The sequence below is a fragment of the Sylvia atricapilla genome, chromosome Z (assembly GCF_009819655.1).
Source record: "Sylvia atricapilla isolate bSylAtr1 chromosome Z, bSylAtr1.pri, whole genome shotgun sequence".
NCBI lineage: Eukaryota > Metazoa > Chordata > Aves > Passeriformes > Sylviidae > Sylvia > Sylvia atricapilla.
Window position 1 is genome coordinate 7014539 of NC_089174.1, and position 27200 is coordinate 7041738.

The 27200-nt window shown below is 54.3% G+C and overlaps 1 protein-coding gene across 1 annotated transcript in view; it reads left to right on the plus strand.

The window, feature by feature from the left end:
* The first annotated feature begins 704 nt into the window (after positions 1-704).
* EFNB1 (ephrin B1) overlaps positions 705-27200 on the plus strand; it is a 45141-nt gene continuing 18645 nt past the window's right edge. Inside the window, exon 1 of the mRNA XM_066339741.1 lies at positions 705-913. Within this exon, the coding sequence (XP_066195838.1) occupies positions 798-913 (116 nt within the window). The 5' untranslated portion in view covers positions 705-797. The remainder of the gene's footprint in view (positions 914-27200) is intronic.

Consider the following 27200-nt stretch of genomic DNA (forward strand, 5'->3'; position numbering starts at 1 on the left):
AGTTAAAATATATTAAGTGCTTGAGAGACCCTCCAAAAAGTCAAAGAAATGAAAAATCTTTATTAAAAAGTAGGGAAAAAATGAGCAAAAACCTTTGGAAAACCCTCGGGGGGGGGGGGGGGGGAATTGGAAAAAACTTAATTAATTCTGTTTTAAAAATAAGAATTTAAATACTCCTCAAATCCGCTGGGGAAGAAAAGTCCCAAACCGGTCAAACCCCTTTAAACCCCTCCCAATCCAGGGGTTTTATGGAATATTTCGGTTCCGTCCCGGCTCCGCCGCCGCTTCGGCCGTTAGCCGGCCGCGTCCGCTGGGGGGCGCTGTAGGATCGCGGCTGAAGGGGAGGGCGAGGCCAAGAACGGCGCGCTGCAGGGGGTTGACGGGCTCGACGGGGACGGGGACGGCCCGGTGGGGCGACCTTACCGGCGCTCTGCCAGCTCGTCCCCAACGCTGTCGCCACTTCACCCTCCCCCCGGTAACCCGGTAGCAACGGCCGGCCACCGGGGGGTGAAGGGGGGGCCGTAAAAAAAATCCGAAAAAACCCTCCGCGCTCCCCTTAAGAACCCGTAATGGGCGTGTCCTCCAGCAAGGCCCCCCCCGCTCCTCTCAGCCATTGGCCGGCCGGCCGGGCTGTCCGCGCCGCTGCCTGCGTGGAGGGGTAGAGCGGCTGCCGCGGCGGGCGGCGCCTCAGTCGGTGCGGGGCGGGCGGAGGCGGCGGGTAGGGAGCGGAGCGGGAGGAGGCGGCGGCGGAGCGTGATGGGCGCCTGACGCCCGGCCCGTCCCGCCGCCGAGGGACGATGGCGCGGCCCCGCGGCGGGCGGTGGCTGCTGGGTGTCCTGCTGGCCCTGTGCCGCCTCGCCGCACCGCTCGCCAAAAGCCTGGAGCCGGTGTCGTGGAGCTCCGCGAACCCCAAGTACGTGCGGCGAGAGAAAGGGGTGGGGGGGGTGGTCGGGAGGGACGCGCCTTGCGCCCCCCGCGGGGAAAAAGGCACCGAAACCGCGTTCTAAATGCGAATTTAACGGAAACAGCGAGGTTTTTAAGGAAAAATCGCTCCTGGAGGCTGCGGGCGGCGGACGGAGCGACCCCCGGCTGAGGACGGACTCGCGGCGTCGCGCTGCCTTTCGTACAAAAAAACCCCCTTCTTTCCTTTTCTTCCTCCCCGTTTTTAAGTATGCTTTTACTTCTCGCAGCTTTTCCTCTCTTGAAATCCGTTTTTATTTTTGAAAACCACGTTTTGTTTCTCGAATTTAAATTTTTTTTTTCATTTTTCACGCCTTTTTTTTTTTCCCCTTTTTTTTTTTTCTTTTTTTTTTTTTTTCCCCCTTTTTTTTTTTCCTCCCCGGATCGCCGCTTCCTTCCAGCGTTTGGATTTATTACCTTTTTTTTTTTTTAATTATTATTATAATTTTTTTACTGGGTTTTTTCCTCCGAAATCAGCTGCGGAGAAAGGCGAGGGGATTCATTCCGCCTCCACCTTTGGGTCCGAACAAAGCGGGCGGCGCGGCTACTCCGCCTGTACAGACACCTAAATTGTGTAAATTTATATATTTTTATATAAATCTGTGGGTGTGGACGCGGCTGCCGTGCAGGAGCAGTATGAAGGGTCAGGAGGAGGAGGAATGGGGAGTGTTTGGTCGCCCCTCTGCCTGGGCTGGTGGTCAGGATGGCTCGGTGGCCCTCGGTCAGCTTTATCTTGTACATCATGGAATGTTTATTTATCTTACCCCTTTCTCCCTTCAAAAAAATTCCTGCTTTTAGCCTGCTTTTTTTCTTTTTTTTTTCTTCTTCTTTTTTTTTTTTTTTTTTTTTTTTTTTCCTTTCCCCACTGCGCTTCTCAAGGAAAAAAAAAAAAAAAGCCAAAAATAATCCGAAGAGTTTTTGAGGGTTGGAAAGAACTGAAACAATTTGGACAACCTTCCTGCCTGGACACGTATTCCAACCAAATGTTTATTTCCTTGGTTTCTTGGTGGGGAAAAAGGAACTTTGCAGGCACACTTTGTGTGTCCCCAGCTCTGGAAGCGCCGGGACGGTGACTGTGTCGCTTCGTTCTCCGCCGTGTGTTTTTCCTTTCCTTTCTTTGGGAGTTGTGTTGCTTGGCTGGGAGCAGAGAGAGCCTTTTCCCTCGGGAATTGCCCCGCTGGATTCATGAGCTTGGCAAGGGGCAGGCAAATTGCTTCCATAAAATAGTTTTTATTTGGGAAAAGGCAGCTGGAGGTGGAGGCGGCTCCGGCTTGGTGGTGGAGGATGCCATGTCACCCCTCGTGCCTTCCTTATCCTGGGTTTTCCTTAAGCTGCTGAGGACTGGGAAGTTGAGAGGAAGCCGTGGCCATCGGCTGGCACAGGGGTGACGCTCCAGGACTTCTCACTGAGCCCTGGAATGGTGGCCTTGGAGAGGTCCCTCTCTGGTGGGGTGTCCAGGGAGAGCTTGAGGAATTCCTTGGTTTTGCTGAACCAGGAGCTTGGTGGTTTTCTGCTCTCAGTTTTTGGAGTGGTTTCTGCTTTTGGCTCACCCCTAGTTCAGAGCTCAGAGGTTGTCTGGGTTCAGTTTCCCCCAGTTCGAATCTCGATGGTTGCCCACTCTGAATTCCTCCTGAATTCAGGGATTGGGGTTGTCCACCCTTGCTTTCCCCCAGTTTAGACCTCAGAGTTTGTGTGCTTCCAGTTTTCTCCCAGTTTGGATCCCGTTGGTTGCCCACTCTCTGTTCTCCCCAAATTCAGATCTTAGTGTTTGTCTGCCTGCAGTTCTCCTCCTGTTTGGAAGTCGGTGCTTTTCCACCCTCAGTTCTCCCCCAGTTTGGAGCTTGGGGATTGCCCACTCTCCATTCTCTGGGAATTTGGAGTTTGGGTTTTGTCTGCTCTTGGCTGTCCATGGATTTGGAGCTTGGAGGTTGTCTGCCCTGGACAGCTTTCTGGGAATGTGCCGTCCTGTGTGGGGCTGCTCCTGTGGGTGCTTCCCTGTCCTTGTATCCCCACAGGGACAGGAGGGAGTGGGAAGCGCCCAAAACGTTGGCGTTTCCACCCAGGAATGGCTCTGCCAGGACATGCACGGGCAAAACCCATGGAAGTGTTTTGCCTTGGTGAGGACTTTCGGGGCCCGGCCACAATCCCACTCAGATCCCTCCAGTCTGTGCCCCTGTGGAGCGATCCCGGATCCTCATGTCCGGGATCCGTCTTTGGGATCCGTCACTTTTCTTCCCAGCTTTGTCCTTGGTGGCTGCGTGGCATCGGGCAGAGCCTCCTCAGGGCTGCTCCCAGCAAGCCCCGTTGAGGAAACCAGTCTGGGGATTGGTGTGCTGGGCAAAGTCCAGCTCCAGCTGGAGGAAAACTCATGCTCTTGGTTGAATTGGGATTGTGTTCCAAATAGATCCATAAAACCCCTTTGCCACTGTACTTGGGCTTCCAAGCCCCTTCTTGGGGCAGCGCCGGGGCTGTGCCAGCCCCCATCCCACTCTGCTGAGCTTTAGCTCTTGTTTTTAGAGTAAAGAGAGCTAAAGCCTTTAAAAATAACATGGCTAAGTGGAATTTTCCAACGGATCCGAGGAGCGAGCGTGGTGCTCTGGGCCCGGCCGGCCTCTGCACGGTTGCTGTAAATAAGGAAAATATTTTCCTGCCCTTTCTGGGCAGCTGGGAGCTGTGGGCTCCAGCTCCACCAGCGGGTCTGGGGCTCCTGGTGTTATCAGAGGGATGCTGATAACACATCTGATAGATGGAATGATTTCCTAATCAAGTTAAGTCAGGCTTAAGCTGTGTGCTGGGTTGGGAAGGTCAGCTCCTGGGTGTGTGTCCCAAAGCCAGCATTGAAATCACCACCCGCTTCCCACTGTGAGGATGCTGGGTCTTGAAAGGAAAAAAAAAAATAGGCCTAGGAATGGTTTTGTTGGAAAAAGTGATAATTGTCTCAAACCTGTGCTTGGGATGAGCTCACCCTCTGAGTGAGCTTTCCCTGGGATGCCTGCAGAGCCCTGTGGAAAGGGGCTTGGAGAGGCAATATGGCTTTAATTTATTCCATCGTGTCCAAGGGGGGCTTTGGGGAAAGTGCTTCTGGGATTTACTCGTCCCCTCTGCTGCACAGCCGGGGGGCAGTGGGAGCGTGCTCTCCTTGGACAGCCGGGAATTGCCGGAGGAATTCTGGCTAAATCCTTTCTCAACTCCCTTGGCTGTAATTTGGGAGAAATATTGACCCTGATGGGCTCCTGTACCGACCATTAAAGGGAAGCATTCCTAATAAAATATGGTTTGGAAAATTCATTTCAGGCTGGAATTCGCCTCCCCAGAAAGTATTTTAATGAGGAGGTGGGGGAAATGGGACACATCATCCATGCGGCTCCGGAGAACGGCTCCTTTCGCCTCTGCTTTTCCCTCTTCCCCTTCCAGAAAATTTTGCTCAGCTCTGAACTTGTTAAAAACCAAATAAATGCATTTATTTAAGAAAAAAAAAAAAGGTGAGAGAAAGAGGGGAAAAAAACCCCAGACAAAAGTCTAATCCTTCGTGGTATTTTTATTCCACCTTTAATGACATGATGGTGTCCCATAGAATTCCGTAAGCGCTGGGGTTGAAGCCTGGCAGATCTTTGCCTCTTTTAATGCCATTTTACGAGGGACAAAGTGCTTGTGGGAAGGCTGTTTCCGAGGGGAAAGGCTGGCCTGGAGCTCTGGAGCGGGGGGGCTCGCACTTGTCGGAGCAGATGGAATTACAGGAGCTGTGGGCGCAGGAGACGCTTCACAGTGTCAGGATTTGGGAATTAGGGAAAACTTGCTGCCTATATTTAATTGAAAGTCATTTCTGGCTTATGGAGACTCTCCTTTCCTGAGGCTGAGAGGTGGGGAATGGCTTTAAACTAAAAAGGTGGAAGTTCAGGTTGGATATTGGGAAGAAATTCTTGGCTGTAGGGGTGGGGAGGCCCTGGCACAGGTTACCCAGAAAAGCTATGGCTGCCCCATCCCTGAAAGTACCCAAGACCAGGCTGTCCAGAGCTTAGAGCAGCCTGGGACAGTGGAAGGTGTCCCTGTCCATAGCAGGGAGTGGGGCTGAACAGGCTTTAAGTACTCCTCCCAACCTAAACCATTCCAAGATTAATGATTCTGTGCTCCCATCAAGAATCCCATGGCCCCCGCGTGTGCCTTGGTCTTTCCAGGGCTTTGCTTCATATCCGAAGGCTGGCTTGGGCAAAGCAAGCCTGGACAGCCTGCTTTCTGTTTGGAGTTTCCCACTGGAATGGAGGGGACCCTTTGCTGGGTGCCAGGCTTTTGCGAGCCCTCCCAGCTCCTGCTCCCCTCAATGCAGAACCCGCCGTGCCCAGCCCAAGTTTCACTGGAGGCGTTTCCCTCTCCCTGTGCCGGGGGGAAAGGAGCACCCAGGGCTCTTTCTAGGTCGTTTGGGAATGACTTCATTAACTTAAATTAAAAAAAAAAGGGGAAGGCAGGGCTGCGGCTCTTGCAGTAGCCGGGTAAATACCGCTGGATTCCATAAAATGGATTTAACTGCTTCCTTTAAAAGAAAAAAAGAGCCGTGATGGGGTGGCTGATTGATTGTAAAAGGAGACGGAGCTTTCTCTGGAGCAAAACAGCTGCTGCAGCTCCTTGGATCTGCCTGGCAGTGGGGCTGGATGGGGCTTCCATGGGGCTTCCCTGCCGTTTCTGACTGGGAAGGGCTGGCAGGGGGCTGGTGGGGGCTGCTTCCCTCCACTACACCTGAGCTCCTTGGTTGCTTTGGGGTCCAAGCCATTCTCTTGAATCCTTATCCCAAATGGGCTGGATGTGAGAGGGTAAGATGTGCCCATGCCCTTGGTGGTGTGGCCAAGTGGGCTGAGGGTCCTTCTGAGCAGCTTCACGAGGTGCTTAGGGGTCCCCCCAAACAGCTGCACTGGGAGCTCAGGGGGTCCCACCAAGCCCTGTCCATGTTTTTAGGGATCATGGAGTTCGCGGAGAGCCAGAGTACGAGTAGCCCTTTGCATGACGTCCGTCAGGAGCTGTTTGGATTGCCCCCTGTAAACCAGAGGCTTAGCAGTGGGGATGATCCCTTGTTTCCATGTAGGATTTGTGTGTCCCAGCTTCCCCCCGGCTTTCCCATAGCTTTGTGCTCGCTGCCCCTGTGCCAGGGCACCCTTAGCACAGCAGTGGCTGTGCTGCTGGGAAGACTGTCTGCCCAAGGAGTGCTGGACTCCGGTGGGAAAACATCTTGGAGCGATCAGTAGCACATGCTACTTGGAGTCTGGCAGCTGGAATAGGGTGGGGAGAAACAAAGCTGATTCCGTTCTGTCTCTAATTAATGATTGCTGGGATCGGGGAGCAGGAGCAGGACTCGCTCAGCGCTATCGCAGCGTCACATCTGGGCAGGAATGCACGGCCCTGCTGCGGGGCTTTTGTTGTGCAGGGCTGAGGGGGAGCCCAGCCCCTTGCTGCTGTTTCCCGATGTTTCTCCCCTTCCCATCCCCTGCTCTGGGTCGGGTAGCATGGCAGAGACTCCTGCTCTGGAGAGCAAGGGTGGATGGTGGTGGTGGTCCTGCTTGTGGAGAGTGTTGGCCCACTCCCGGCATCCTTTTGGAGGGGTTTTCTTGCCTCTCATGGATTGTTTCTTGCTTGATCACCAGCTCATGGCTGTGCTGGAGCTTCAGGATCCCATCTGTGGTTGGAGCCCTGCTGATCTGTTCAGGGCTGTGCTGAACCTCTGGATCCCATCTCCAGTTGGAGCATCAGAGCTCAGCTTATGGTTGTGCCGGAGTCTTGAGATCCTGCCTCTGGTTGGAGTAGTGGTGCTTGGCTCACTGAGTCTGAGGATCCCATCTCTGGTTGGAGCCCCAATGCTCTGCTCATGGCTCAGCCTTGGAATCCTGGCACTCCAGGCTCCCCCAGCCTGTCCAGGCTTGGTCCCAGAGGAGTTGGACAAGCTGGGGCTAAATGTCCTGCTCAGTGAGGCTGGATTTGTGCACAGTGGAGTTTTCCTGGCCCCTGCCCCTCCGTGGAGCAGGTTCTGCTGGAGCTGGAGCAGAGGCTGTAGGCGATCCCCAGGGCACAGCTCAGGGGCCTCCAGTCCCTCCTCCCTGGAGGATGAGGGGACAGGTTTGGGGGGTTCCTCATGGTGTTCCAGTGAGCAGTGGCTTCTCTGTGAGCTCTCCCTGCCGGAGCCCCCGGGCGGGATCCGAGCCGGCTCAGGTGCCGGCGTGGCAGTGTCGCCCCGGCCGAGCTGAGCTGAGCTGAGCAGCTGCACTTCAAAAATGCCAGCTATTTATAACCCTGGCTTGGCTGCTCGGGAATAACCTTTTCCTACCCGCAGCCGGCCCTTCCCAGGTGGACTGCTTGCCCTTTCTGAGGCCATGGGACCGGGCTGTTTCAGGGGGGCTGTGTAAGGGCAGAGCCGGGGGTTTGGTTGGTGTCCAGCCATGAGCTCTCCTCCGTGTTTTTCAAAGGCTCTATGCCTCTGTGGTGCTGTGTCTGCAGAGAGATCCATGTGTGCCAGGTCTACTGGGCCTGGGCTGTGGTGAAAAGCTTAGAGTCACCTGGTTTGATGTGGATTGGCCTGTGCTGGGGTGGGATACTTGGGAGACACCACGCACGCTGTCCCAGTTCCTTCTGTTCCAGAACCTTTTGGCCAGAGTTTGGGAAGTTCAAAGCCTCGGAGTGGGTGCCCTCCTTAGCTAGGGGGTCCTGGTGGGTTTTGGTGGCACCCAGGCCTGCATCACTGCTGGTGATGGGACAGGAACATCTTACTTCCCAGCAATCCCTTTCCTTGCCCCTGGCATCCTGCCAGGATGAGCCCAGCCCTGTGTACCAGCTGCCCTGCCTGGTTTTTGCCATCCCACCTCTTCTGAGTAGGTACTTTGGGAAAAGCAAAGTGTCTTTTCATGGCTTATGAGCTATAAACTCCCTTACATCATTCTCATAGATGCCAGAGTGTGTCCGTGTTTTGCTACTCATTAGGCTGGAAAGCGTCTGCGGTTCCTCATGCGGGGCTGAGGCTCGGCGCTGTCTCCTCTTTGCCACCAATTTTTCCCTTTTAATGGATTTCTGAAGCGTGGGAGCACGGCCTGGTGTGCAGGTTGGCAGGCAGGGCTGGCAGCCTTGGGATGTGGAGGGATGCAGGGATGTGCCGGTGCTGGGCTCCGTGCTCTTTGTCTGGGCTTGCTGTAGTATCGCAGCCAAACGCGAGAGGGAGGGACGCAGCCCCTGCTCCCACTGGGATTTCGGGGGGCAAACCCTCGGTGGGGTTTGGGAGGGGAATGGGCACAAAGGCACTGCCCCGTTAAGGCAGGGTGGCCGTGTTCCTGTGCGGGGGGTCGGGCGGCTCCCCGTGCCGGCAGGGATGCCGGCATGCCCTGCCTGCGGCCGGCCGGGAGCATATGGAAAGGATCTGGGTGTAATATCCCGGGCTGCTCCGCGGCTTTGCTGAAGAGGCCACTTCAGCAGGGGACGCGGCGTGGTTAGTCCTCCCAGCTGACACATCCCAGGCCTTCCTCCGACTTGAAAGAGCTTGAGTTTGCCTTTGAATCTGAGGATTTATAGCCCTTTTAGGCCTCTCCAATAAAAGCACGGCTCCCTCCTCAGACAGAGCCCACCGTCTCCCTCCTCCGGGCTCATTATCCCGGGGATTTGTGTTGCTTGCTCTCGCTCTGTTGTTCCCTACTGCCGCTTTCTTCAGATGTGTGGCCGAGAACTTCAGAGCAGAAAAGCCGGGCTGGAGCGGCCATGGGGTCCAGCCCTGCTCCAGGTTGGAGCAAGTATGGATCACCACATCCAGTGGTGTTCCCAGTGGACAACCCTTATCTGCTGCTGATACCTTGCAGCTGGGTAGCAGTTCCTCTTTGTTTCGTGTGTTCCCTCAAGGATTGTGAGCATGCCAGGATGAGCTGCTTGCATGGAGAGCTTCAAGTGAGTGTCTGCTCCGTGTGTCCATCCCATCTTCCTCATCCTGGCACATGTGGACACCCGCAGCCCCACAGATTCCTGGTTTCTAGAGGCCCCTCAAGCCTCAAACTGTGCGAAGGGAGGCTTAGGAAAGAGGCCAGAGAAACGACATAATAATTATTGTATTACAAATTGTTTCCTTTAATGGGCCCTGTCGGATCGCTCAGTCTGCTAAACACATTGTGCCCTCCCCCAGCCCCTTCCCACTGCTCCAGCCTCCCCTTGAAACCCCAGCCTGCTAGAAAATTCCTCCTGTTGAGGAGCTGAGGTGGTGGGATGAGGGGTGGGGCTGCATGTGCATCCACCTGCTTCTTTGGTTCTCTGCTTGTGAGGTGAGATGGGATGGCTCCGCTGCCGAGTGGGGATCCTCTCCCTGCAGTCTCTGCCTATTCCCCATGCTCCGGAGTTTTGTGCTGCCCTGGATGTTGCATATTCCAAGGGCTATTGGCTGGTGGCCGCCCCAGCTAATTCTCAGGGCTTATGGACATTGACTCAAAAACCTCTTGCTGTGCAAGGGCTCCCTCCCTCCTGTTCTTTCCTGGCGTTCCGGTGTGTGCTGGCGGAGGCTCCCAGGCAGCTTTTTGGCAGCTCCCAGCCCCGAGGGCTGCAGGGTGTAAGGAGAGGAGCCACCAGCGGCTCTGTGAATTTTTTCGTTGCCCCCCAAAGAATGAACGTGTTGGAATTAGGCAGCAGGTTACATTTCTTCAAGGCCAGGCAGCAAATATGTTTTAAATTTGGCAGCCAACAGCGGAGAACGGGTGGGAGAAATTTTCCAGGTATTGCGTTACACTTTCCCCTGAAAGAGCTCTGCTTTGGGGCTGGGGATTAAAGGGAGGAGGGGGACCCCATCTCTTTCACGTACTCACAGCCCTGCTCTGGGGGTGCTGGGACTGCTTCCCTGGGTGCTGCCTGCCCCGGGTGATGCCCATCCCGGCTGAGTCAGGCCCTGCTCGGGGCAGAGCGGCGCTGCAGGGGATGATCAGGATTAATTTTTGGGCTTCCTCCCTCTGGGTGCGATGGGAAATTTCCAGCGTGCTCTGGGCACCGCCCCGGCCTGCCGGGCTCTGCCTGGCCCCCCTCCTCTCCCCTCTTCTCCTGTCCTCCTGTGATGTCTTTAATAAAGGCTTTATGCAAGAGAAGACCTGGGATACACTCCCAGCACGGACCTGGGGCTTGGCCAATTAGTCAATTATTTCAAAAGAAGAAATTAAAAAAAAAAAAAAAAAAAAAAAAAGAAAAAGATGAAATGTTATTTTTGTAAGGGAAGGTCTGGGCCATGGCTCAGCCAGCAGCCTTGCTCCTGTGGGAAGAGCTAGGGTGGGGGAAGATGGGGGAGCTCTGCACAGCCCTTCCCTCAGTGACCACAGCCTGCAGTCTCTGAATTCCCCATATCCTTCTTCTGTCCCCCCATGTCATCAGGACACAGAGCTGCCCCTCACACCAAGCAGGGGAAGGAATCTTGGCAGCTGCCTGTGCCCCCTGCACCAGGCTGTCCCTCCCAGGCTGTCCCTTGTCCCTGGGCAGCCAGGTGGGTGGTCCATGACTGTCCATCCCTGCCAGAGCTGGCACTGGTGCATCCCATTGTTCCCAGCTTCCTTCGCAGCATGTGAGGAGGAGGAGGAGGAGATGCTTCCCCAGGAGGTGGGAAGGGCTGTCCCAGTGCCACTGGGGATGCACAGCCCCCTTCCCTCTCACTGGGCCAAGGAAGCCTGGCTGGATTTGGGGTTTTAGGAAGGCGCTTGGAGGTGTGAAGGGCTGGAGGCAGCTGGAATTTCCCCTTCAGCTGTGTTTGAGTTTAAGATTTGCATTATTCTTCTTTCATGGAAATTTTGCTAGGCTGAGATCTGGCCGTGCATCGTGGCTGGTTTGTGCCCCCTTTTTCCTGTGCCCCCCTTCCCCTGTCCCCCCATTAGCAGTGCCTCGACTCAGCTAATTACTGAAATAAATGAGGCAGCAACATCCTGACAAAGCAGTGGAGGGAGGAGAAGGGAGAGAAGTGTGTTTTCTTGTGCTTTCTGGACCCCCAGCCCTCTCCCTCTCTGTACTTTTCAGCTTCATGCCTGCTACTCATTTAATGGCAGTAGAAGACCTTTTTCCTATTTTCCTTCTTTTTTTCTACTTCCTTGAGCTACAGGAGGACTTGCTGGGGGTAGGGGATGGAGGAAAGCCTGCTTGTGTTGCCTTGGCTTGGCATTCCCTACCTGCAGTGAGTAGTTCTGGGATGCAGAGATGGGGGGGTCCCACAGGAGTCCATTCCCAGGAGTGGCTCCCAATCCTGCTGAGGTTTGATGCTTGATTCTGCTTTTGATCTCTGCCCCGACTTGGTGAGTGCTGAGTGCTGTTCCCTAATTACCCCCTTCATGTGGGGCTGTGCTGGGTATTTGTTCTCACCCAGTCTCTCCAGAAGAAAAACCCACCTTGTGAGGGCGTGTGCGGGGCGGGGGAGTCCACGTGCTTTCCCAGACCACGGAGGAATCCTCCGGGCTCTCCATATAGCCCTGGGTGCTCCCACCCACGGCAGGCAGTTTCATGCTCCCTGCCTGATTTCATAACATCTAAGAGAGGCACGAAAGTCTTTATGAGCCACCTCCCTCTGCTGTGTGTGGGGCTTGTGGGCTTGGACAGGTGGGCAGAAGTGCCCGTTTTAGGTGATGAGGGTTTGCTGGATGTGCCAGTCAGCTGGAAAAATCCTGGCACCCATTGGCCAGCCTTTCTTGGCTGGATTTTCCTTTGGGGATGCAAGCTGCATGTTGTTCCTGAGCATGGTGTGGGATGAGGGCAATGCCAAGGAGAATGCAGGGACTACCTAGGGGAGAGGATCCTAGGGACATCCTGGGTCAGGGATGTTCAAGGTGGTGGGGAAGGGCTGTGAGATCCTCCTGGCTCCTGCTCTCCTAGACAAGGCCTGTTCCTCCTTGTTTTTTGTCTTTGAGGATGGAGGCACGTGGGTTGAGGATGGAAACACATGGTTTGAGGCTGGAGGCGTGTTAGTTTAGGATGGAGCACATGATTTGAGGATGCAATTGCATGAGCTGTGTTGGAGGCATGGGGACCATCCCACAGAACTCCCAGAAGTTCATCCATTCCTGTAAAACAGTTGGAGGTTTTTGGGGCATCAGATTTGGAAGTATAATGTTGGAAGTGCTGCAGCACCATACCAAGGCACAGGCAAAGGAGATAAATTGTCATATTCCTCCTCTGAGTGGGCTTCTTCCTTAAGGTGCCTACAAGTGCCTGTCCCTGCTGTGCCCAATTCTCTTGTGACCTGGCAGGAGGAACCTTGCCCACCCTGCCTTCCATCAGGAAAGTCTCCGCTGCCTCATTGGGATGAGGGGGAAGAATCCTTTTCCTGGTTTATGACAGATTGCTGATACTGGGAATGGTTCCTTACAAAAGGAGTGGGTGACAGATACAAGAGCGCTGGGATAATTGCTTCCAGATGCTGCCTCCCCTTGTCTCCGGGGCTGTGTGTGTTCCAGCGTCCTGCCAGCTCCAGTGAGCGAAACCAGGGAGTCATCCCAAAAAACAGGGCTGGCTGGAGCAGTGTCAGACAGCTCAGAATGCAACAACTCCTGATGTCACCCCAGCTTCTGGTGGCCAGTGTGATCCTGTGTGGCTGTGGAAGCAGGTGGGCTCCCAGGGGCTCTCCTAAGTCCCTGCTGGGGCTTCAGGAGGAATGCCGAGTGCTGGAGGTCTGGGATACGCTCTGGAATTGGCGGTGCTGGCTGCATAGTGCAGGGCAGGCGGCTCTCCTGTATCCTGCCTCCTCTTGTGCCATAAACATGGTGTTTTTGGCATCTGGGCTTTCTTGCAGAGAGCCTGGTTGCTGCAGCGGCATTAATGATTATTTATTGGCTCTTAATGCCAAATAATGTCAACATCTGGCTGACGCAGCACGCGCATCCCTCATTCCATGAGGCGCCTCTGAGTGCTCGGCGTTGGGTTGGCGTTGGATTGGCGTTGGGCTTGTGCGCTTTAGGAATTAGAAGGTAGCAAATGGTGGGGTTGTTTGGGTACTCCCCTGAAGGGACAGATTCTTGAAGGGCTTTGCTGCTGACCTTCTCCTTAATTGCTGCTCTGCGGCGCCGGCAAGACCAGCTCAAAGGGAGCAATGAAGCGTCGGCACCGGCGCTCGGCCCAGGGCCCCGTGAGGGGAATGCTGCTCCCTCCCTTCTGCTGGGATGGTGCCTCTCTCCATGAGATTCCCTGTGCTTGGCAGCTCAGAACTCCGCTCATAACACCTGTGTTAAGGTTACCATTCTAACCTTCACATGCACCAGCAGCTGATGCACGATTTTTGCCAAGGTAACTGCCACAGAGGTAAATCCAGCTGGTTGTAAAGGTACCAGGGAAGAATAGGAAGGAAAATGGCTTTGCCGCACGTTCTTGCTGATGGACGCTGGCTTTACCTCCCTGCAGCTTTCCCTGCTTTCAGCCCCAGACAGAGCTTGGAGGGAAAGAGAAAGGAAAATGTGAATGGAGGAAAATTTACTTCTCCTCTGATTCCTGTGTGGCTTCTGAAGGTGAGAGTTGAGTCACTTTGCCTGGAACCAGCTCAGCAATTCCACCTCGTCCCCAGAGAGTGTCTGAAGTCACGCAGGGAGAAATAATGCTGGGGGTTAAAAATAGACGCTGACAATAGGAAGGGAGGACTGGAAAAGCTCCGTGTCAGGCAAGGTGGACAGAGCCTGGTGAACGACACTGGAATTGTGCACTGCTAGAGCTGGGCTTTACTGGGTTAAACTGGAGTTAAACCTTATTTGCACCTGGAACCTGGAGTGGATTTCAGTCCAGGGCTTGCGTGTCCGTCCGGCAGCCTGAGGAAAGCACTTCTGCTTTTAAGGGGCTTGGAAAAGTGAGGAAAGGATGTGGCACTGCTGGGGCCAGTGTTGGGGAAAGAAACAGCTGAATAAATCTGAATTGCTGGAGGAGGACAGGTGGGACAAGACTGGGGCTGAGCAGAGTCTGGACTTGCACCTGTGGAAGTATTCCAGCTCCACTGGCATTTTAAAGACTCATCTGCAGAGTGAAGCTCTTATACTCGATCCAGTTCGTTGGGATGTGCAATTGTGACCAAGCCCAGATCGATTTGTTGGGGTCTCCCCAGTGCCACCAGTGGCCTCCGTGCCGGGAGCAGTGTGCAGAGTGCTTGGCCGGGGACAGCTGAGCAGGATGGTGGCTCCTACAGCCCTTAGACGAGGCTTTTGTTGAAGCTCACTGAAACCATCTGTGGCCACCGGAGCCTGAGCAGAGCCCCGGGCGACAGCAGAGGCCGGGGCAGTGAGTCCCTGTCCCCGCAGAGGGGACACGGCCAGCGCCGTCCCCCGGGGCGGCCGCCAAGCAGCAGGCGGGAGGAGATGGGGTCACAGCTCCCGCTGGAGCGGGACCAGGAGCGATTCCGGCTTCTCTCTTAGTTTCCAGCTCTTTTCTTTCTCTCCTGTTCCTTTCCCGCTGGCAGCTCGCTCGGCCCTCTCCTGGTGCTGCGAGGACAATGGGGCTGCGAGGTGGGGCGGGAGGGGGACGGAGATGAAAGGGGAAAAGTAAAATCGAAGCATGTCTGGAAGGGCATTTTGATGTAAATGGGACTTTTTGATAGACTTTGAGAGACACCGGCAGAAAGGGCACCGGCCCCCTTCGGCGCGCTGAGCTCCGGGCTCAGCTCTTTCATTTCCTCAGGAAAAGGGCATTTTTTCACCTCCTGTTGGGTGCAGCCACGGTTCCTCCTGGTCCTCTCCGCCCCCATCGCTGCCCATGTCCTGGTGTGGAGCCCTGCGTGTGTGTCTTAATGAACTCCAACAACCGGAGCTCCTGTTCAGATGGTGAAAGCAGTGGCTAAAGCTCAGGAAAGGGAGATGGCTGCTCGAAGCCCTTGGCCATCCGGGAGGGCCCAGCTCCATCCCACCTTCCTCCCCCGGGCAGCTCCCTGAAACCTTCCCCCCTCTCCAGGGAGGGCGCGTGTTTGATCCGCTCACTTGCTTTTGATCCCAGCCTTTGTCCTTGGCACCGTCTCACAGCTCTCGCGTGTTGGTGGAGATGTGGCCTCACCGTGAGTCATCCTCTTTCCTTTCTGCTGCTGTTTTATTTTTCCCTTTTCCTTCTCCTAAGAGAGCACTTAGTAAAAGGAAGCAGCGCATTCATCCAGGAAACGGGAGCACAACAAACGCCTGCAGTTTATCCTTTCAAAGGCGTCTCCCTTGAGCTGTTGCTGCTACTGTGACAGGCTGGGGAGAGAGGCAGCTGCTGATGGGGGGCCCGGGGATGCTCTCCTGTGCATTGTCCCCGAGGTCCCTGGTCCTGCCTGGCTACGGGGATCACTCGGGGGGTCACCTTCCCGTGTGCTGGCAGCTCCTGACCCTGCCAAGGTAGGAGGAGGAGAAATGAGGACAGAGCTGCTCCCTGGAGAGAAGTCTGACAGGTTGGGGGGCTGGGAGGGGGGGCCGGGAAGGTCGGTCAGAGCTGGCATCCGTGTCCCTGTGCTGGCACTGGGGAGCCCAGGAGGAGCCCTGTCACTTCTCATCTCGGAGTTGTCGCCTGAGCCCGGGGCTGGGCTCGTGTCGTCCCCACACCTCCCCGCTGCTGCCTTCAGTCGTCTCACACACCGAGCTGTCAGCAGCCCAAAATTTACTGCTGGCATAAACCCATCAAAAAGCCAAACTGTTGGTCGGTAAAAATGGCAAAGCAATTGCAGGGAAACTTGTTTCTTGCTCTGACAACTTCTGAGTCAGTCCTTTAATCTCTAATCTAGGTTTATGGTCATTTTATTGAAATGCTGGGCTCTTTGGAAAACTGACATGTATGACCATCATAAACCAGGAGTTATGGGAGCCCAGAATTGCCTTGATGGTCCAAGTGTCTGCAGGAAGCATTTTTAAAATCCGTAATTGGGATTTATTGGCCATTGTGGCTCAAACTGTCAGGAGAAAATAAAATAATCAGCCTGGGAGTTTTTTTTTTTCCTCTTCAGCTTTTGAGTCTTTCCACGTATTCTTAAATCTTCTGGTGCTTTGCTTCCGTGTTTAATTCCCTTGTAATGGGGAGATGTGGATGAGAGGAGGGAGCCCAGCCTTGTGGGTGCCCCGGCTCTGATCCTGGCTGTGCAGGCTCCCTGTGCCCTCCTGCCTCCATGTCCTGCACCTTGGGATGGCTGGGATCTCATCAATGTCCCATGGGATGTGGTGGTCATGGACATGTGGGGGATGTGGGGACAATGGAGCAACAGGCAAGCCTGGGGGAGGCCTCTTGCTGCTTCCTCATCTGGGGTGGCTCATTGGATGGATGAGGAGATTTGTGGGTTGGTGAGGTGTTGCTGGAGGTGGACGTTGCAGGAGGTGTGTGGTGGGCTGGCACAGGGAGAAGAGACACTCCAGTGTCCTGCCAGAACCTGTGTCAATCAAAGCATCCATTGCCATGGAGTTAAAACATGCCAACGCCAGAGCTTGAGGCCAAGGGCACATTTTGTACCAACAGTGCATCTGAGGCAGTGCCATGGAGGGGGGCTGGGTGACGCTGGAATGGGCTGAGCCCCACTTGGTGTTCAGCAAACCCTGGGAAGGACCTTGGTGTTTCCCTCTCACTTTCTTTGTTTTTTGGATGTGTTGAACTGACTCACATTTTGGGGTTTTTCTTCCCAGTCTGTGAGTGACTCCTGTGCTTTGCTTTATGCCCAATGGGCATGGACTCATCCAGGCTATGGAGGGTTCTCATCAGTGCTGCCTTTCCCTGGCTTGCTGGTGCAGGATGCACCCAGCAAAACTCCTGCCCCTTCCCCGTTATCTGCCATTCCCAGTTTTCTCTCCATTAACTTGTGACCGCAAGCAACACCCAGCAGTGCCAGGTCCAGAGCTACCCTGGGATAATCTGTTGGGCTTGATAAATATCTCTGCTTCCGTTTTGTTTAACAAATATCTCCTTTAATGGCACAGCTTTTTTGTTAAGCTTCCTCGCATTATCATCCCGCTTAATCATGCAGGGTGACTTCTAAAAGTACTTTTTTAAAAAATGCCACTTTTTATCCAGGTTTTAAAATTGAAACTCATTTTTTATCCAGAGGCAGGATATAAATGAGTCTACTAAAATTAGATTAATCCTAATAAGAATGTCAGTTATCATTTCTGAATACATTAATTTTTTTTTTTTAAATTTTACATGCCTCTTTAGCTATAATTGCTGGTGTAATTTCTTACACAGACATGGTGTGTCCTCATGGTTGACAGAAATACTTAATGCAATGTCGACACCGCACTAAGTTCCAAATTAGTGTGTTGCAGACACTGCCAATGGTTTGAACTTTCTCCTTAATAAGTTAAAAAAAGAGAAAGGCAAAGAAAAAACCACCTTACATGCAAAGAAAGACTTAAATGGTTTGAGGGAGTTGGAGTGAACTGGGATAGTTGGAAGCTAGCGCCCCATGAAGTGCTTTTCTGGGAGAGGGAAGCAGGAAAGGAATGGAGGAGCTGAGGGTCAGGGATGAGATTGGGATGCTGGTGAGAGGTTTGTGTGGGTGAGTCCTGCCAGGGGCTGCAGGGCAGGACAGGGAGGTCCCACAACACTACTGGTGCTGCTCACTTGGGGTTTTCCCAAGCCGGGATAAAGGGCCCACTTTTCTAGGGGGCACCCCAAACCCATTGCTCCAAGGTGGGTGTTGGTCTCTGCTCTCACAGCTCCGGTGGGTTTGAGGATTTCTCTGTGTTGGGGACTGGCTCTGCCTGCGGAGTCAGCCGGACAGACAGACAGACAGCAGCCTTGGAATGAGCTCCTGTTGGATTGGTAGCATCAGACCTCTCAGGCTCCCAGCGAGGTGGCACACACTGAGTGAGGCGAGGACCGCTGCTGGGAATGCTGGAGCTAGCGGGATCTTGGGACAAGGCTCTGGGGGATCGCATCTGGCAGCAAAGCAGGGGGGCAGGATGTGGTTGGGGGAGACTTTGGTCTCTCCTGCGGCTCTTGCCAGTTTTCTTCCATGAGTGTGGGTGGCAAGGCGGAGGATTTCTTCTCGGGGGGAGGACTGGGAACACTCCCCGTCCGCAGGCAATTGGAAACTGCTGGTGCTGGAGCGGGACAGGCCGGGTGCTCTGCCCTCCTCCTCCTCCCCAAGCCCAAGGGCTGGGTTATTTTTAGGTTTAAACACCAGCTTTGCTTAGTGCCTTGTGAAAGCTCCCTCTGGGAGTGGGAGCCATGTCTGGTGACATCCTTGGAGATGGAAAGAAGCACCAGTCCCAAGATCTCCAGTTCTGGCAGTGCCCATGACACCAGAGCCAGTGCTGGGTTCTGGTTCCTCTCCCATTCCCTGCTAGAAGTTGTACTTTGGATTGAAGTTCAGCTGTACATGTAAATCTGACCTAAAAATAAAAGCAAGTACAAGCCAGATCTCTTTGTACTGGAGGAGGGATTAAAACCTGACACTACTGTGCTCTCTCTCCTGGTCCCTCCCTCAGCTGCTGCTCTTCCCATCAGCTTTCAGCTGAGTAAACTGGGGACAGTGGAAGGGCTGCTGAGGGAGAGAACAAGAGTTTCCCAACTCCTTCCAGTGGTGAAACCTTTAGGAGGATCTGTTTGGTGTAGATATGGAGAAAATCTGGGCTGTTGTGCCAGAACAGGACAGTAAAGAGGAGTGTATGCAGCACTGGGAAGAGGTTCTAGGGATAAAGGGGCAATTTCTGCTCTGCTGGGTGACATCCAGAGCAGGACTGGAAGAGGAGACTGGATCCAACTTTCCTGCAGAGCTGGGTCTCCAGGCTTTGGTGATGGCTCAGTTCTGTGCAGGAGGACAAGAGGGGAGAGAACAAATAAACTTATGAGGTCCTGTGACTCATCTTTAGCTTTTTCTCCCAGACTTAACCCAGCCCCATCCACCCCATGGAGTGTGGCCAAAGGTCTGGGGCAGCTGAGTGCAGCGAGCCGGTGGTGGGACTCGTGTGGGAGGGAGGAATTTTGAGTGACCTGGTTCAGCCTGTAGAAGGGAAGGCTCCAGGGGGACCTTGGAACCCCTTCCAGTGCTTAAAGGGGCTCTAGGCCAGCTGGAGAGGGACTTTGGATGAGGATGGGACAAGGAGGAATGGCTTTTCACTGCCATGGGGCAGGGTTTGATGGGATATTGGGAAGAAATTCTTTCCTATGAGAATTGTGAGGCCCTGGCACAGGGTGCCCAGAGAAGCTGTGACTGCCCCTGGATCCCTGGAAGTGTCCAAGGCCAAGTTGGATGGGACTTGGAGCAGCCTGGGCTAGTGGAAGATGTTCCTGCCCGTGGCAGCGTTGGAACTGGATGGTCATCAAGGTCCCTTCTAGCCGGGTCGGGCAGCTGTGGGCAGATGTGCACATGGCCTGTTTTGGAATGGGGGGTTGGGAAGCTTTTAATAACCCCCAGTGCCAGTGGCAGCCAAACAAGTTCTCAGTAATGACGCCAGGGCTGAGGGATGGTGATTTGCAGCTGCTTGGGAAGATGGCCGCTTCCAGACGGGAGCCAGAGCTGGAATGCCAGAACTTGTTTGTCCGCTCTGGGAGCAGGGGGATCAAAGGGCCCGGTGTGAGTCAGGGCGGCGCGGTGGGGGTGACGCTGCTCCCCTGGGACCAAGGGCTGGCAGGGCTGGCGAAACCCGGGAGACCTGTCGGGGCAGGGCAGGGCATCCCGCAGCTGGGATTGGGGAACCCTCCGCAGGGTTTGCTCCTCCCTGCCCAGTTCCTGACATTGGGATTAATCCTTCAAACCGCAGCATTGCATCCCCGGGCTGAGCCAGAGCCCCAGGGACCTGGGTGGGTGCTCTGGAGCTGTCACCCAGCCCTCAGTGGGATCTCTAGGGATGGAAACCTGAGCCCTAGGACACCGTGAGGGGCTCCTGGGAGCCAGGGGAAAATCCAGGAGACCTTGTGGTTTTTGCTGCTCCCCGGGACATGTGTGGGCTTTATTTTTCTGGTATTTCTCAGAAATATGGGGGAGGCTGGTGGCTCCTCTCCCTTGCTTTGGAGGTGGCCAGTGAAGTGGGAAGCTGAGGGATTTGGGGAGCCCTTCTGTATCCCTTGGAATGCAGTGGCATGAGCACCCAGTCACTGTCCCATGGGGAGATTTGAGACTCCTGGCTGCAAACTGTGTTTGTGGGGTGCAGGGTTAAGTGAGGTGTCAGGTCCTGGGGTTCAGGAAGGAAAGGGGCCCCACTCTCCTAAGGCCCAACTACCAGCTGTAACTTCAACTCTTGGCTCTTATTCTTTCTTTCTATTCTTCTTGTTTCTAACTGAGATGGAAAAGTGAGATGTGGGAAGAAGGACGATCTTGGAAAACACTGGGGTTTGTGTCAGATCTGGTGTGCTGAGCCCCCCACCCAGCCCTTCCCTGTGCCCCCAGCCCTGCTCTGGGGAGGGGGGGGCTGCAGTTTGCCTCCGTTCTGTCCCGACTGGGTTTGATCTGCATGAGAATGAGCGGGGCTTGGCGGGGAGGGCTTGTCTTGGGCTCCTTGGGCATATTCCTGCTGCTTTCCCTTCCAAGTGGGCGCCCGGCCGCCGCCGCAGCCCCTGCCAAAGTAATTCTTTGCTTTGGAACTGAGAGACGAAATCTCCTCCGTTTTATTTCGGAGGGGTCAGGGAAGGAGTGGGAACCCCGCTGATCCAACCGTGTTCCCTTTTAACCTGCCTCTCCCTCTCTCCCCCTCCCGGCCCCCCGTCCTCCGGATGAGCGGGGCTGTAGCCAGAGCACGAGTGGCCAAACCGAAGCCGGAAAATGCATGGAGCCGAGCGGGAACATGAGCTGTTTCCGATGGATCATTTAATAACTGCAGCATCCCGGGGCTGGGATTGTGCCGCTCTTGGTGCCGTCAGGGTTTTGTGATGCCTGACGTGTGCTAGGCTCTGTCATTCTGCCTCCATGTTCTCCCTGTGCGTTTTAGGTGGTGTTTTTTGGGATGGGGGTCACAGTGCAGCATCCAGCTGCCAACCTCTGTTGGAGCAGGGATTGGGGTGCAGGGTGGGAGAAGGTGAGTGCCCACTGCCCACACCTCGGCCCCACCGCCACCGCCCAGCCTCATTGTCTCACTTCTCTCTCCATTCCTACGCCAATTAAAGCTCCGTGTTGCCATTCATGGCCCTTATGGTTTTGTTCAGTTGTCTGTCAGCTCTTGTCAAGCCCTGTCCCCTTCCCCTCCCCCGTTTCCAAAAACAAAACCTCTGACAAACCCCCCTTTGAATCCCCTCTTACCTCACTCCCAGCGTGGGGCCCCATTGCCGGGGGATGCCGGCGGCGGCGGCGGGGAGACCGCTCCCCACGCCGCCTTTGTGGGCTGCCGCCGCCCCCCGGCCCTCGGCCTCCTGCTTCTGCCAGCATTAATTAGATAACTCGGCCCCTCTTGATTCCTCCGAGGGGAGAGCTGGACGATCCGACTCCAGGGAGAAAATACGGCTTTTCTTCCTCTATTTTTTGGCCAAGCCCTTGGTTCCGTCACTGCTGGAGGTGCTTATTGTACTGGGAAATAACGGGTTTAGGGGGGTGGGTGTGCAAGGGGGGTGAGCCTGAGGGACTCCCTGTGTTCCTCTTTCCCTGTCCGGACCCTGGGCGGGCGTGGGCGGGAGCCCAGGGTCCCCCGAGCCCGTGCCAGCGGCTGCGGAGAGTGCTGCAGGTGGCAGCAGCAGCCTGCGCCAGTGCTCTGGCCCTAATTAAATCTACTCCAAAATCCCTCAATTAGCAGCAGGTTTTGTTTCCTCCCCTCGCTAGGTTTGCATTGAGATCGTTTGGGTGCAGCGTGGAGTGTGCGCAGACCTGGGAGGATTGAGCAGCACATGGCTGCTCCTGGCGGGCCCGGCTGCTGCGAGGGCTGGGAGCCTTCCCTTTCCTCCCTTTCTCTTCTTCCTCCTCCTTGGGGCATGAGGGTGGTCAGCAGCTGTCCCTGGAAGTGATGGAATGGCATCAGGATACATCCTGGCCAAGCCCACAATGGGACAAAGGAGAACATTCTCCTTTTGTGGGCGCTGCCTTTGGTGGTGATGATCTGTCATCCTCCTTGGGGCTGCTAGGGAGTCTGGCACTTGGATACTCTCCCTGGCCATGCTGTAATTATCGGGATGGTTCAGGGAGAAAGCCCTTCCTGCCGCCCTGTCCTGGCACAGGAGGACTGAGTCACTGGGGCCAGGAATGTCACCAGCTGTGGTGGCAGCTGCTGGCTGTGGATGCTGAGGTGTGGCTGGCATCCCACAGCACCTATGCCAGCTTTCCTGAAGCCTGCTGACCTGTTCTCCCAGCATCCTGGTGGCTGGAACCCTCCTCTGCCCTTGGCTGGTGGGAATCGTGGTGTGACTGCCCTAGGAGAAGGGATCTGGAATTCAGGATGGGAAAGCAGACCTGTCCACAAGCTGCAGGTTTGTAGTTGAAACCAGGATCCTGCTCCCAACTTCCTACTTGAGAAACCCAACAGTCATGGGTATTTTCCTGGAAAAGTGGGCTCTCTGGTGTGTCCCCCAGATGCTGGGTGAGGGCTTGGTCTTCATAGCTATGGCAGTGACTGCAACATGTGAACAAAGCTCAAGGAGCTATAGTGAGACCTTCCCTGCGTCCCACCTTCCCTGCATCCCACCTTCTCTGCTTCCAGGGCTGCTCAGTGTAAGCAAGGTGCTCTCTCAGCCTTCAGTGCTTGAGGCTGCTTGGGGAGAGTTATGTTCCAAAGTGTTGAACATGGGGCTCCTGTTTCCCAAATCTCTATGTGAAGCAATGGAGTGGTCTCTTGGCCATTGCCAAAGCCATGGGAATCCCCAGAGCCACAGGTTTTCCTGTTGAGAGGTGCTGGGAGCCATGCTGTGACGGTCTGGTGTTTGAGCATGGACAGCCTACACTGTGACCCCCTTTCTGGGCAGAGAGGGGCAGTTTGGATTCATTTTCCATGGCACTCGGTGTTTCCATCCCTTCTGCTCAATCCCAACCTTGGCTTGACCGTGACCCAGGCTCGGAGCTTTCTGGGGTGTCTGTGCCAGGGGGATGCTGGCTTGGGCATCTTGTGACTTCACCTCAAAAAATGTCACCCCTGGCACCTGGGGGTGTGGGATGGGGAGTTACCGGCTTGCAAGGAGCCTCCCAGCTGGCAGGGAAGCAACAAAAGGATTTTGGGGAGCAGCAGAGTTGGAAAATGGCATCCCAGAGCTGGGGGGGCCGGTGAGCGTTGCCATGGAGACTCGTTTATGCCTCACTGATGCGTCGTGTAAATCCGTTTGGAAACGAGAAGGGCCTTTTGTCTTTGGGAGGGTTGAATGGGCCTCATTAAACCCGAGATGAGGAAAAAAAAAAAAGGGCCTTAGAGTCTATCTGGGAGGGAGACTGGACAGAACGGCCCCGGAGGGCTCAGCAGAGGCTGTTCCCTCTCACAAGGGTAGTGAGGAACTGAGGGGGCTGGAAGGTGAAAAATATCTCCTTGAACAGCAGAGACCAAAGGAGTGGAGGAGATATGAGCTGCTTTCAGATACCTGGAATTGCTAGTTCTGTGTGGCCACCTCAGCTCCAAAGGATAGAGCAGAAATAGAAGAGGGCTGCCGAAGGGCAAGGAAAATAATTATCCATAGATTAGCAGGGGGAAAAAAGATGGCAGGCTCTTCTAAAGAAGACTAATAATAGAGGAGCACATGAAAGGAGTGTGATCTGAGACCGTGGGGGTTCGTGTGCTCCTATTTACCCTCTTGTGGTGGTGAGCGGCGCGATGGACGAGCGAGAAGGCGACAGATACAGAGGGAGGAACCTTTTCATTCCTCTTGTAATTAACTTCCTTCCACGGAGTATCTTTGTTCCCAAGAGCTGAATGGGAGTCAAACAGGAGAAAGGGGCTGTGCCTTTGCATACTGGCACCACTTTGGGGAAGGGCTGTGGATGTTGGTAGTGTGCTGGTATCAGGTGGGCCTTTGGGATTAGGGTGTAATTCCTCTGGTTTGATTGTCTTTGGCTCTGCAGGGGTGAAGTGAAGTAGGTGGGGGCTGCACTGTCTCACTGATACCTCCTGGTGTCAGCAGGAGAACCTCTCCCTGTGACGAGGGGTGTCTGATGTTCTCAGCTCAAGCTCCCTGAGGACAGTGTGGTTCTCCCTGTCTGGTAATGCTGTTTGACCTGTGACATCCCACTTCACCTGAGCTAGGTTCCAGTTTTTACTGCTGACCTCTCAATTTTCTTTCTTGATGAAAATACAGATTTTGGCAAGGGCAGAGGTGGCTGGGTTTCACCAAGGGAGCTTTGGACGAGCTGTGGAGGGACTCTCCAATGGTAGGAGTGTGACGTGGCTCTGTGACATCAGGTTCTGGAAAACACTTCTGGGGACAGGACTGATCCTTCTGGCCAGAGATCCCCAGTGCCTGGGCATGGCTGCTGTTTCCTAGGAAGGCTTGGACAAGTGAGGCAGAGAGGGCAGGATTGGATTTGTGTGTGGCTGGGCACCAGCAAATCGAAGGGTTCAGGAGTGTTTTTTGGGATCCCACAGCCAGTTTGAATATGGAGCTTTGGCTTTTTTACTGCATCTGGTCCCTTCCCATCCCTTCCTTGAGGAGATTCCCAGTGGGTGGGAGCTGTGATCCATCTGGAAGGACTCATGCTCTGTTGGTGTGGAGAGCTTGGCCCATGGGGGCTTCAGCTGCCCAGACACCAGGAAAATCTCCCAGCTCCTGCAGGTCTCGCTCTGCCAGGCATTGTCAGCCTTCCCTGCCAGACATACACGTCCTCCATGTAAGATCCAGTTATTTTTGGATTTCTTTGAAGCAAACAGCATTTAGCATATGTCATCTTATATGTATGTCAGCATCAGCTTTAGAACATCTTCTCCAAGGAGAAGGTTCTTGGGAAATGTTCTGTTTCTGCCAAGCCTGAAATCAGGTGAGGGGCATCGTATGCTGTGGACGTGGGGAAAGGTGATGCTGCCCCGGAGATTCTGTGGTTGATGTGGTGCAAGGAATGCCTGGATCCAGAGGGACAGCAGATGGAAAATATGTCAACCCATTCTTCTTAAAAAATTGTATTTTTAAGCCATTTTTTGGTCTTCCCTAACAAAGAGCTGAAGGACTGTTGGATTTTAACGTTCCAGATGACTTATCTGCAGGACGCTTGTGTCTGCAGGATTGCTGCGAATGGGTTGGCTCGTCCCTGTCTATTCATGGATGTTTCCCACATGGAGAAGAGGTGCCTGCATAGGGAGGGGGGGGCATGGAGGAGTGGGGTGTCATTCCCAGTATGACTCCTGATCTTACTCTGGCCAAACTTGCTTGATTTTCCTCTTCAGCTTGTGTTCTTCCTCCTCTCTCAGCAAGCCCTCTCTGGGATGCCACCGGACCCTGGCTGAGTCCATAGCTCTTCCAGCAGGTCCCACCTGTAGCCCCTGGTCACTCCATCAGATCCTGCATTTTGGACACCCAAGGAGAAGTGAGGGGGGCTCTGCAGGGGATTGGGGGCCCCACCAGCAGCCCCCCAACTCAGGGCACAGGAGAGGCTGCACTTTAATCCCATCTCCTGCTCCGGCATCCCGGCATCCTGCTGCCAACAGAGCTCCCGTTGTTTACCCAACTCAGAGGAATCGGTTTACAAGGCTCACAAATCCCCTTTTCACCTTTCCCATCAGAAAACACCTCCCGAAACAATGAGGAAATTGGACGCTGCCACCTGATCGCTCCCAAGGAACCTGCGGGGCCGGAGCTGGGGGCCTGGAGTGGCGCTGGGGATGGGGATGCCTGGCTGGGATGGTCCCTTGGCTCTGCGGGTGGGCAGCCACGGATGCCACCCAAAAATCACCTCAAGGGCTTTAAGGGATGAAGCTGCCAGCCCCCTCCACCTGCTCAGCTGGCAAAAAAAATACTCGTTTTAAGCTTTAATGGCTGTAGTTAGATGCTGGGAGAGAGGATGCTGGGATGTTGCCTGTGAACTGGTGATGGTGCCAATCACAGGATCCCAGAACAGTTTGAGTTGAAACGGACCTTAAAGCTCATCCAGTTCCACCCCATGCCACGGACAAGGACACTTTCCCTTATCTCAGGTTGCTCCATGCCCCATCCAAACTGCCTTGGACACTTCAGGGATGGGGTAGGAATAAAGCTGGAGCCATTATTCTCCTCCTCCCACGTGGTGGGCAAGGTAGAGGAGAGTGATTCGTAATGCTGAGAGTTGTTTCAGCATTAAGGTTGAACTAAGTTTTAGTTTTCTTTTTCCCCTTACCACCTTAAAACAGGGATATCAGGTTCTATTTTCCAGAGGAACAATAGATTCCCCCTTCCCTCCCTGAAATTACAGTGGGTGCTCTGAGGGCACGATGAATTTCCCTATTAATTTAAGAGCTGCTCTGTTCATTCCTCCGGGTTAGTATAAATCTGAAGACAAGTCCTTGTGAAGACAAGTCAAGAGTGTAATTCCTTTTTGTCTTCAACCATCCCTTGAAACTAAAATTCCTCGTCTCCAGAACTGGCTGAAATCCTGCGTTCAGGCAACATGTGACAATTTTTGGACGTTTTTCCTCTACTTTTCTTGTGATAAATGTTGCTTTTCACTCTGTATTTTAAAGGACAATTTTCCAGAGAACCAGCCTCTGGCGTGGTGGGAGCTGTTGTTGGTCTTCCCTAGGACAATCATCACAAGTTGTTCTTGTGACAAAGCAGAATTTTTTGGGGAAATAAAGGTCTCTTTATGTGTGGTGAAAAGCTGGAAGAACTGTGTGAGGAGTTTGAGGCACATGCCTCAGGTTTATCTGTTTTCCTGTGCTGCCCAGGCTGTCGTCTGGAAACAGCCCTGCTGTTGGGCGAGAGGGGAGATGGAGGAGAAAAAAGTCAGGACAATTGGAGGACAAAGGGAAAACGGTCTATGTGCAGGTGGGAATGTGGCTGGTGGGGAGCAGCAGTTGGAGGGAGCAGCACAAAAGCTCCACACACAGGGAAGTGGCTCTGTCTCGCTCACTGTTTGCGTGGATCTGGAAGATGTTCCTGGGCTAATTCCCAGACAGCAGCTGTGTGCTTCTGAGCTGAGACTGAGCGTTCGTGGAAGAGATTTGCCTCCTTGTTTTATCCTTACATAAACCAAGGGTAGGCCTTGGTCCTGAAGTTCCCGAGATGAAGAGGTGCCAGCAGGATGTGGTGCTGGGAGGTTCTCAGCTCCCTCACTTGCTTCACGGCCCCTCCCCTGCTTACAAATCTGTTTGGCCTGATCCCAACAGGCTGGTGGCCCAGGGACCGGTTGGTTTGCAGGTGTTGGCCAAGGTTTTGGCCACAGAGGTGTGATAGGTCCTCCTGGTATGGAGATGAGGGTGGATAGGAGCCTTCTCCTCCTGCTCCGGCGGTGCAAGACATCTGCTTGACTTGTTTGTGGCTTCCTGTTTGGC